Genomic DNA, 11,885 nt, shown 5'->3' on the forward strand with positions numbered 1-11,885 from the left:
CTACAATATAAGAAAATTAGATAGTCTAGAAATCTCATCTGCCATTTCTTCTTATTTTGTCACCTCATCAAATTGAGGGCATTTTGTGTTCAAATTTTACTTTTTCCAACCAATGATGTCACTTTGTTCTATTTTAACTATACTTTGTTCTATTTCACACAGATTTTATCCATCAAACTAGGAGATGGAGCGTGCACGACGTTTTGGACGAAGAGGTGGATTGGGAACATCCCTTTCTATTTATTATTTCCATCTCTTTTTCAGGTTGTCGAGGAAGCGGAAGGTAGTGTGCAGTCAATGGGAAGATGGGAAAATTTTAAGTGGATTTGGAGTATAACAGAAATGAATTTAGTTATCTCAACCTGGAGGCAAGAGAGGAACTTGAAGATCTGAAGCAGATTCTAATTGAGATAGAGCCTAGGAATAATGTGAAAGATAGCTTTGTCTGGCCATTAAACAATTTTGGTGAATTCAAGGTCTCAACTTATTATAAGTTGCTGCAGCAGGGGCGGATAGAAAGAGAGTTGGATCCAAGAAGTACAGAAGCTGTTAAAGTTCTGTGGGATTTGTGTATGTATTCAAAAGTGAAAATATTTGGATGGAAGCTTATTCATAATAGGCTTGCTACAAAAGCACAACTTGTCAAAAGAGGAATTTTGGAGAGTAATGAATATAGTTTTTGTGTGTTTGGCTGTAGGCATGTAGAAGTTATTCATCATCTTTTCATTAACTATATATATATATATATATATATATATATATATATATATATATATATATATATATATATATATATATATATATATATATATATATATATATATGTGTGTGTGTGTGTGTGTGTGTGTGTGAGGAGGGATATTCTTACTCCAAGAGTAAGTTATCAAGACTTACTCCACATCATGACCATTGATTCTTCTCAATCTAATGGTTAAAATTAATGACTATTATTTTTCTCTCTCCACATTTAATTACTTATTAATTTTAACCATTAGATTGAAAAAAATCAATGGCCATGATGAGGAGTAAGTCTTAATAACTTACTCCTGGAGTAAGAATATCTCTCCTCATATATATATATATATATATAGGTTGTGGGAAATCATATATTATTGGCTGGATATTATACCACTGCTTGATACAGACTACAATGCTCATTTCCTGCACATGTCGGAGTCTTTGAGTTATAGGTGTTCAAGGAAAAGAGCGGGCTGTATTTGGATGGCTGTTTGTTGGAGCATTTGGAAGCAGCGGAACGACATTATCTTCAATAATGCGGTTGCAGACTTGGATGAATTAGTGCATAGTGTGAAGATATTTTCATGGTGGTGGTTGGTGATTGGAAACATGCGGAAAGTTATGTGCAACTTCTATGAATGGAATCATTGCCCTTTAGATTTTATATAACCTTTGTGTTTTGCTGGTTTTGTTGAATTGATGCTTACTATAACCATATACCTTCTGTATTGACTGTGAGCATTTTTTGTGCTCTCTTATAAATATCTCATTGTTTATAAAAAAGAAAACTATATGTTTGTTCTATTATACATTTGGTTGTCAAGTTTGGATCAATTGATGATGTCATGTGATTCAATTACACTTTTCCTCCTTTCTTATGGTTTTGTTGATTTAAAATCCAATTACAATCATATGGATTGTAATCAACTCAGCAAAATAGTTTTGAAATGTTAAAGAGTTTATCTATTAGTATCGGTTGCATAATCAACGAAATTAACAATTTACAATTGAAAGTAAATGAGAAAAAGGACATAAGGATTTTTTAGGCAGTTCGCAAATCATCCTCTCTATAGCTATGTCTGCCCCCAATTCCAAATGAAACTGAGATAATTAATCTTACTTTGCAAAAAATATTTACAAGAGAATAGTAGAAATCCAACTCTACAAACCATATGTTTGATGTTGATTCTAACTCCTTCTCTTTCCTTAATCTTGAGCTCGATTAAGTAAACCGATAATACCAATTGATCCTCCGGTTACCGCTACTCTTTCGACAGAATCACCCTCTTCGAAAATTTTACTCGGCTGAATCTAGCGAATTATCATGACCCAAGATTTCCAAACGATCCTCTGGTTACCGCTACTCCTTCGACAGAACCACCTTCTTTGAAGCTTTCACTCGGTTGAATCCCAATTCTGAAATCTTGAGCAAAACCCCTAAATCAACACCTTGATCTTTAAGGATAAACTTTAACTGGTTTTCTCAATGAAACCGCCAAAAATTCTCAACCCAATTTACAATTCAACAACCTAAATTAGACGTTATCAATCTGAATCTAGATGGCGCCGAACAAGAATGATTATGTGTAATTTTTGTGTGTATGTATAGATGATTGATGATGAACATAATTCTTTGTATGTTTATGGTTTCATCAACTTTGAAATGATGCATGTATGAGGTATTCATATGTGTGCAAGTTGGAGGCAAAAAGAAAATTAAGAGTCTAGAAAAGAATGCAGATTTTCAAAAAATATAACACATGTGTCGACTCATTTTGACACATGTGTCGACACATGCAAGTCATGAGTCGTATCATAGTAGGAAATTATCTACTATATGTCGACCTAAAGGGTCCTATGTGTCGATACATGCAAACAGAAACTACAGGCTTTAAAAAGCAAGTACATGTGTCGACTCATAGAAAAAAAAATTTTCAATGTGTTGACATGAAAAGCTTATGTGTTGACACATGCATTATAGAGCCTACCAGCTATAAAACGCATGCACATGCGTCGACTCATAGATCCTATGTGTCGACACATAGACTTGTTTTTCACATAAAACATATTTGTAATGCGTAAAAACTTTTTTAAATGCATTATAAGCTTCCTAATACTAAGATTCACATTAAGGCTTAGAGGTATCATCCAATATACAGAAATGCTAAACTTTTTCTAGTTTTGACATCATGTAAAACATCTCTAATGGGATAGTGCACTCACATCACCTTCAACAAAGGTCGTCCCGCTCTGTCCCATTTTTATTGCAGACTTTTGCAGGGCAGGTCTAAACGGGGTGAGCATGCCCGTTTGCCACCCCTAGCTAAATCTCTTTATGTTGAGCAATGTGAAGTTTAATGAAAACTAGTATTTTGTGTTAGCGTGATGTGGTTTGAAGTTATACATTTTACTATGTGAAATAATATTATACATTTGTTTCTTTTGAGTTGAGAGATTAATTAACTAACAAACTTCATAAGTTGTTGAAAATAATAGGATATAAATGTTCACTTGATTAATCACTTTAAAGAAAAATGACTATATGGGAAAGCAGAAGATACAAAAAGACATGCTTTACGGTTATTGTGAGACATCGAGAGTTATTATGTTGACTTATTATATATGCCTTGATGTTGTAAACATGCACTACTAGATCACCTCATGCCTCATCTGTCACAACAGATCTCATCAGACTCACACACAAAATATGAACTTCATTAGATGCGTCATTGTCCAACATGCCTCTTACTGTTGATTCAATTATCTTCACTTATATTTTATTGTATTTCAACCTCAATATGTGACAATTCAATATTATTGCTACCTTTTTGCTCATGGTTATTCACAAGATTTTAATAAAAGAATCAATTTAAGTTATCACAATTTATGTGGGATCGATACTCTTACATTTACATCATTTGCTATTATTTGACTATATATACATAACAATAGTTCACACAAAAGTGGAACTGAGAACTTGAGATTTTACTGTGAGACAAACAACTCTTAAAACCGCTTTAAGTAAAATAGTAAAGCATGAGAAACGTGTTTGCATTCTCTGAATTTTTTACAGAAAGTGCAAAGGCTCGTAGATAGCAATGTTGTGTCTTCTATGACAATAAATATTATTTTTAAAATGATTAATTTTGTCATAAAAAAAAATCGACACAGCGTGTTGTCCATTTGCCTTTTTCTTATAAAAATTATTAAAAAATTATTATCAAATAAAAAATAAATTAATTTTAAATAATCACAAATAAAAAATTTTAAGAAAAAAAAAAACGTTTGAAAAAAATAACACAACATTATACTCACATCACACTAATTAGGCACGTTCCCTACAAATTTTTGTCAACAGAAGACATGGAAGAAATGTTGTGGCATCGTGCTCTTATATTCTATTCATTTTGATGTTTAGTTATGGCGCTGGCGCCAAACGATTCATTCATTGTGACGCACAGAGCTTTTCTCGGAACCATTCTTTCTCTTTCCTTCCAACTTTTTCCAACTAAACTAACATTACCACCTAACACACTAACATTCTAATCAATTTTTAATCATTAATTTATTTTTTTTAATTATTAATTAATTAATTAAACTTAATTAATTACGTAACACAATCTAATGGATGCATGTTTCATTCATTCTCCTCAACCACCTTTCTTCTTTCAACCTCAACATTCCCAGGTTTCAATTCTTCTTTCTTTTTCTTTTCAATAATAATCTAACATTTTCTTCATTCTTTTTTAATAATTTTATTAGACAAGTCAAATGACAACGTAAATGTTTTTAAGAATTCAAAAACAAAAAAATATGAGAATGTTTGGTTTGGTTCTTTCCTGGTAATTTTCTCATAATTTCAATATTGATTTTTGAATTTTGCATGCAAACAAACAAATTTGTCATCTATATCAGGAAATTTCTAAAACCCGTTTTACAAGTTTTCTTCCTTTGGACGTTTCTTCATAAAATTGTATGAAAAATGTTCATTTTTCTGTTCTTTAAGGTTTGTTTGATCCTGTTTAGCTATCTACTCCTTACTTGCATATTTGAACTGCATGTTCTTAAGGGTTTGTTTCATTCTTTTTAGCTATCAATAGTGTTTTTGTTCGTTGTAATCTCTATAGCACCGACACCTCCGAAAAAATGTGTTTATGTCTCTGCGTCGGTATTAGAAACCAACACAGATAAAATTATTATCAAAGTGTCTGCGTAGGTATCGTGTTTCATAGGTTGTAACTTGTAGCTGCATATTAATAATTCTGACTAGTGTTAACTCACAGGAATTTGAACAAATTGTTATTATTCTGCGATACGCTATTTAGTAGTAAGGGTTGAATTTCAGGCTTTGAAGAATTCTTTGGGTGACACAAGACAACAAAGGGAATTATTACTTTGAGATGTATCTTTTGATATGATCTAGTAATGAATTCCCCATCTGATATAAAGATTAAAATACCCAAAGAATTGGATAGTCCTGATGACTGTTTCAATGGAATTGAAAGAAATGGTCATTTAGGATTATCCGCTCACGGCGAGGTCGAAGGTATGGACATCGTTCATTCGAATTAAACCCTATTTGTAGCTTGCATGCTACTCATTTTGACCTTTTGTTTGAATGTTTTCAGCTAAACATCGATTGGTTTTGGTTCAATGGTTAAATAGTTTTCTTCCTTCGTTGGACTTCTCGACGAATGTCACGGATGGTGAGTTAAGAGCGTGTTTAAGCAATGGTACAGTTTTGTGCCAGATACTTAACAAACTACGACCCGGTTCCGTGACTATGGTAATACTTTTTTTAGCTTTCGGTTAACTTCAACAATAGATTTGGCGAATTTGATTTCAGAGTTCATGTAGATTCTTGTGTTGTAGGTTAGTGAGTCCGATCATTCGCTGCCATCACAATCCGAAAACGTTAAAACCTTTCTGAAAGCCTTGGATGGATTAGGGTTGCCGCGGTTTGAAATATCAGACCTAGAGAAGGTATAAGAGACCTCACTTTATACCGATCTTTTTCGCATCATGATTTTATGCATAGCATTTGTTCATGTTTCGTTGCCACTGTCTCTTTTGTTGCGTAGGGATCAATGAAGCCTGTTGTGGATTGTCTTTTAATACTCCGAATCAAAAGCTTGATGAATTCTTTGGGAGATAATGTTTCTTCGACTAGTTCCACTGCCTCGAGCCCTCGTGGATATGCGGCTTCAAGTTTCCATTATTCCCCACCATTTAGTGTGGATCAGCGGAAGGCTTTGGCTGATTCAAGGTTTCATCGTGTTATGAGTAGCCCTGTTATGGCGGGTCCGGTGAATTTTATTAAACACATCCTCTTCCTTCTGTATGTTTTTGTTGTAAAATATATATTGATATAGTGAGATCCAATTTCCTAAACATGGAAACTTGTTAAAGATAAACCTTATCTATGATGTATGTAATTTGAACCGACGTTGATTGTGTATGTGACATAAGTGGACGCTTTCAATTTTCAACGACGTTTATACGTCTACGTTGATATTCTGTAGACCGATTATATCGTGTCCTCGTCTTTATAAGGGACTGATGGATTCTATTCGTTTGAATGTTGTGCAGAACCGTCGGCTTCATTAATATACCAAGTTGGTAATAAGTTCCATGAGGTGTTTCAAATCAAACCTAGAAGTTACGCAGATCTTCCCGCTGCAAAAATATCCGAAATGATGAAATCAAACAGTTTAGATGTAAGTTCTTAAAGTCAACCTTTAGATACATATATTCACTCACACTTACAATGTTTGTTTCGTGAATGATTTATCGAAGTGTCTATTGTTGCAGAATGCTCCAACTCAGTCGCTGCTAAGTGTAGTCAATGGTATTCTTGAAGAAAGCGTCGAAAAAAGAAATGGAGAAATACCTCATGTATGGAGAAATACAAGTATATATCCATGTGAATGACTTGCTACTCAAACTCATGTAACCGAAACAGTTTCATAATTATTCTTTATCGCTTTTGTTTGTTTAGCGGGTGGCGTGCTTGTTGAGAAAGGTTTCACAGGAGATTGAGCGGCGCATATCAACTCAAGCGGAACATTTACGAACTGTACGTCCATTTCGTAACTCTTAACAGACATTTTTACTTATTATTTTCTCAATCGGTTTCCTCACGTCACTTTCTTAATCTACATTCAGCAAAGTAATCTTTTTAAGGCCCGGGAAGAAAAGTATCAGTCGAGAATAAGAGTGCTCGAGGCAATTGCATCTGGAAATAAAGAAGAGAGTGAGGTATTTCAAAATATTGTCGTTTAGTCATTTTGCTAGAAGACGATTTTTTATTTTCCTTCGTATTTTGCTAACTGATATCAGAGAGAACTTTCGTCACAGTTATTCGCTAGCCAGCTTCAACAGTTGAAGGTAACAGTTTCTTACTTGCGTCATAAGCAACGAATGTATTGATATATATACCATAGAGGCGGGATAATAATTCGATTATTTTCATGTTTTGACTCTTCAATACAGGTTGAGAAGGTCAAAGAGGAAGAAAAGAAAGAATGTGAAAAAAAAATTATTAGGTTGATGAAAATGCTAGAGGACAAAAATTTGGTAATTTTAGAATTGACACAAAAACTGGAAGAAACCAAAAACCAATACGAAACGCAATGCTCGCAGTTGGAAGAAGAAGCCGGTGATGCTAAAGAAGAGTTGAGACAGAAATCTCATGAATATGAGCATCAATCAGAAGAGTTGAGGAACGAGGTCAAAGAACTCGAGACTTCTTCGGATTCGAAATATCAGGAGTGGAACATGAAAAAGAACCAATTGCAGGCTGTTATAAATCTTCAATTTAGTTCCCTACAGGTACACTTAAAAATGTGTCAATGTCAATGTTATAATTATGGTGCCAATCATTACAATTTTGTGCTTGATTTGTAAACATCCAGAAATTGAAATTGTCTTGGGAATCGATTAGGCAAGATGTTATGAAAGAGCAAGCGGTTTATGCAGAAGAGTGTAATCAATTCGGTAGGCCTTTGTCATTAGAATGTCATTTTAGTAAAATCTTCTTTTGGAATGTGATCGCTAATATTTCGAATGTAACTTGTTCAGGTGTAAATCTCAAACCACTCATACACGCATCTCAGAACTATCAAGTCATCCTTGCGGAAAATAAAAAATTATTTAATGAAGTTCAAGAACTAAAAGGTAGCATTTCCCGCATATTCCTTCTCGTGTTCTTTTATGTAAGTGTACTATGAATTCACACGTGGTTTTTTTATACAGGAAACATCAGAGTATTTTGTCGAATTAGACCATTCCATGTAGGCAAAAAGGAAACACAGACAATTATAGAAGACATAGGTGAAAATGATTTGGTTGTGGAAAATCCCACCAAAGGGAAAGATGCGCTTCGATCATTTAAATTCAACAAGATATTCAGTCCTTCCGCGACTCAAGGTTTATTTCTATATACTCTCCGTTTTTTTAGATTAGGCTATGGAGATTTTGTATCGTTTTTCCTGTGTATCCATATTACAGTTTTTCGTTATTTTTAGTTGTAATGTCGATATTCTGATGTTGTTCCGTGATTCTACTCTGAATGCTGCATAGGGGATGTATACTCTGACATTCAACCTTTTGTAAGATCGGTACTAGATGGATATAATGTCTGTATGTTCGCTTACGGCCAAACTGGTTCAGGGAAAACTTACACAATGGTATAAACCCTCTTGACATATCGGTTTTATCTTATACTTCAAGCTATTAAAGAAATTTCTCATAATACAAAAAATCGTCTTTTCTCAGACTGGTCCAAGCGGAGCAACAAACGAAAATCTTGGTGTTAATTATCGAGCACTAAACGATCTCTTCAGAATTTCCACAAGTAGGGCAGGCTTCACAGACTATGAGATTTGGGTACAAATGGTTGAGATATATAACGAGCAAGTTCGTGACTTGTTATCAACAGACGATTCTCAAAAAAGATATCCTTTTTTAGTATCTTTATAGACAATTTATTTTTTCGCATGAACTTTTTTTTTCTAGTTTTTTCTTATCTGGTTTCCTTGATTTGCACACACTTGGGATATTGACTCAATCTCAATCCAACGGTATAGCTGTACCAGATGCCAGCATGTTTCCTGTTAAGTCACCTTCAGATGTCATTAAGTTGATGGACATTGGACTTAAAAATCGGGCTATTGGCGCGACCGCGATGAATGAAAGAAGTAGCCGTTCTCATAGGTTAGATAATTTCTTTCTTTCCTTGACAGACGGGCATATCAGCTTTTCTATCGTGCTTCGTTGTGTATAAAATCTAATTTTCTTTTACGCTTTACGTCGTATAAACTTTACTTGTGCAGTGTGGTCTCAATTCATGTTCGCGGGAAGGATTTCAAGTCAGGTTCTACTCTGTATGGAAATCTTCATTTGGTAGATTTGGCGGGAAGTGAAAGAGTAGATCGTTCTGAAGTAACCGGAGATAGGCTTAGAGAAGCGCAGCATATAAACAAATCACTTTCGGCCCTCGGAGATGTCATTTTCGCCCTTTCTCAAAAGAGCTCCCATGTACCATACAGAAACAGCAAGCTTACTCAACTTCTGCAAAATTCTCTCGGTAAATCAATGTTCATCGTTTATTGTGTCAACATGCATTGCATTACCTTTTTCGTTTAGATTTTGATTTGAATATTGTGTTTGATTTCGCTGCACAGGTGGTCATGCAAAGACTCTGATGTTTGTCCAAATTAACTCGGACGCGAATTCATATTCTGAAACAATGAGTACTTTAAAGTTTGCTGAGAGAGTTTCTTCGGTTGAACTAGGAGCTGCACGGAATAACAAGGACGCGAGAGAATTATTGGAACAGGTATTTTACCTTGTTCGTGTAAATTGAATATGTTGGCATGGTCTTTTCGGCTTACATGAATGCATAAAAATGCTTTCCTTTTGTTTCATCTTATACTAGGTGACTTCTATGAAGAGCATTATTTCGAAAAAAGACGAGGAGATCGAGCGTCTCAAGTCGCTAAACGCGCCGGTTGGTGGTATTTCTAAGCAAATTCAAAAACAACCAAGTGGAAGTTATAAGCACCTTGTTGAAGGTGATATCCAACATCGAATGTTCGATCATATACAGCAAAATGAACTTCACCATCCACCTGAAAACACTAGGCGAAAAACTCAAGGATTTTCAGAGACAGGTTTTAATGAAAAATCAAGTGATAGCTCTGACCATAATAGTCATGCTTTGGGCAACGAAACCGATGGTTCTTCTGATAACAACTCCATTATCAGCCGCGATAGCAAAAAAACTTCAGATAAGATGAAGAAGTGAGTAGTGCTTATATTATTACAACATATCCATTATAACTGGAACTCAAGTCTAAAATTTTGATTTGTATCTTACAGGTCTAAAGTATTAACCAAAACCGTCAATGCGGTAAGGAAATTAGGCCGAATTCCCTCTAGCACGGGTATAGAAAAGGACACCTTGAAGAAAGGACCAGGTAAAACGCAAGCTAAAATGAAATCTTCTCGATTTGTGTTTGTCATCCTTGCACTTGCGCATAGGTTATATTAATCTTCGCTATGATGTTAGTAAAATTTTCGTAAATTTGATTTCAGGTCTCACGAAAAGCCCGAGTATTAGCCACATTAAAGCTACAAAAAGGTGGCAGTAAAATCGGAGGCAGTAGCTACAATTAAGTTGCAGAGTTTTCACAATTCGAAATGTGCCATGTAAATACGAATTCAGATTCCACGCATTTGTAAATGCGTAGCGGAGTTATTGATCCTGACTATTCGATTTCAAACTAATGATGAAGATTATCTGAAGGTGTTTGGAGTAAGGCCTAATATGAGCTGACTGATGAAACTCGTGTTGATGGGCGGAATCAATTGCAGTGAGTTCGGATTCATGTAAATATAATTGTATAATTAATTCATTGGTACGTTGGAACTTGTAACACTTGAATTGTTAGTTACATTTTTGTGGATAACATTGTAACAGATTTGGTGTTCATAGTCATATGAAAAGAAAAACAGGTTTTGTAACAGAAGTTCCATAAACTGATATAGTCACAGTAGTGATGAACTGTGTATGCTTGGGCTGAAAAATAGTAATAATTACGCGCTTAGTTTTATGATAGAGATGTGTGTTTTCTGGCTACTAGTATGAACCACATGCATCTGTGAGCTGTGAAATGATGGTTGCCTAAAATTTGAGTAACAATAAATGCACGTGACTCACTTTGTCTTAAATATCTCTAAGATCTTTAAATATATCAGTTAAGCAAAGATTTGACATTTGATGTAACCATGAAAATAAACTCAATATATGGTGTGTTTGGTTTAGCGTTGAGTTTTTTAGAATCACGGTAGATTTTCACGTTTATTCAGAAGTTACCTTTTGGAGCTTTTATAAATCATGGTAGTAAGGAGCACACATACGTGTGTTTGGTAGATGAAAAATCAAGGTAGATTTCCACGTTTACCCAGAAGCTACCTTTTGGAGCTTCTATAAATCACGGTAGTGAGAAGCACACAAAAGTGCGTTTGGAGCAGACAGACGTGTGTTTGGTGGATGAAAAATCAAGGTAGATTTTCCCGTTTAACATGTAGATAATCTAAGAATGTAACTATTTAGGTCATTCATAAGGACTAAGATAAAGGCTCAATAGTAAAACAAAAGAAATAAAGTGCATAACAATCTGACGGTTGACCATGATTCAGTTGACAACCGTTTCTCTTATTTAAGAAGGGTACAGTGTCACTTCTCTGATATTCAAATTCATTCTCATTCACTAACACTTTTCACATTCTTATTGATTTAAGCTTTTGAGTGTTAACCATGTCAAACTCATTCTCATTTACGCAACAAACTCAGCCTCCTTATTTACCGATCAACACTGGTTCCACTACGGAACAATAATTAAAACAAGAATTAACTTTTTCTTGTACCTAATTTTGACTTTTCATCTTGCAACTGACAAGTGCAAGTGGCAATTTATTTCACAGTTTGGCATTACCATCCAACTTGTCTGATACCGAGTCTTATATGCTTGAATTGAGAAAGCATTACGCAACATCGAATCTCATCTTCACATGGGACCCTTAAATGAATAATATAGTAACATGTTTCAAGATCAACCACTAACAATGAAAGCCACAACACA

General features: G+C 34.7%; 1 protein-coding gene across 4 annotated transcripts; it reads left to right on the forward strand.

Moving 5' to 3' along the window:
* Positions 1-4,340: 4,340 nt before the first annotated feature.
* LOC131631050 (kinesin-like protein KIN-14C) lies at positions 4,341-10,858 on the forward strand. 4 transcript variants are annotated; one of them, XM_058901811.1, is made up of 22 exons: positions 4,341-4,425; positions 5,084-5,284; positions 5,367-5,524; positions 5,611-5,721; positions 5,820-6,039; positions 6,328-6,455; positions 6,550-6,633; positions 6,737-6,814; positions 6,904-6,996; positions 7,078-7,125; positions 7,231-7,569; positions 7,653-7,734; positions 7,819-7,914; positions 7,993-8,166; positions 8,320-8,426; positions 8,515-8,693; positions 8,788-8,952; positions 9,072-9,325; positions 9,423-9,577; positions 9,677-10,041; positions 10,120-10,217; positions 10,336-10,858. In XM_058901811.1, exons 2-22 carry the CDS (start codon positions 5,164-5,166, stop codon positions 10,389-10,391), a joined length of 3,111 nt encoding a protein of 1,036 aa, XP_058757794.1. In that variant the 5' UTR covers positions 4,341-4,425; positions 5,084-5,163; the 3' UTR covers positions 10,392-10,858. The 4 variants fall into 4 exon arrangements, with proteins under 4 accessions (XP_058757794.1, XP_058757797.1, XP_058757796.1 ...); XM_058901814.1 differs by having other exon boundaries at positions 7,096-7,125; XM_058901813.1 differs by having other exon boundaries at positions 4,370-4,425; positions 5,022-5,284.
* Positions 10,859-11,885: the final 1,027 nt, after the last annotated feature.

Source organism: Vicia villosa, unplaced genomic scaffold (assembly GCF_029867415.1).
Source record: "Vicia villosa cultivar HV-30 ecotype Madison, WI unplaced genomic scaffold, Vvil1.0 ctg.000759F_1_1, whole genome shotgun sequence".
NCBI lineage: Eukaryota > Viridiplantae > Streptophyta > Magnoliopsida > Fabales > Fabaceae > Vicia > Vicia villosa.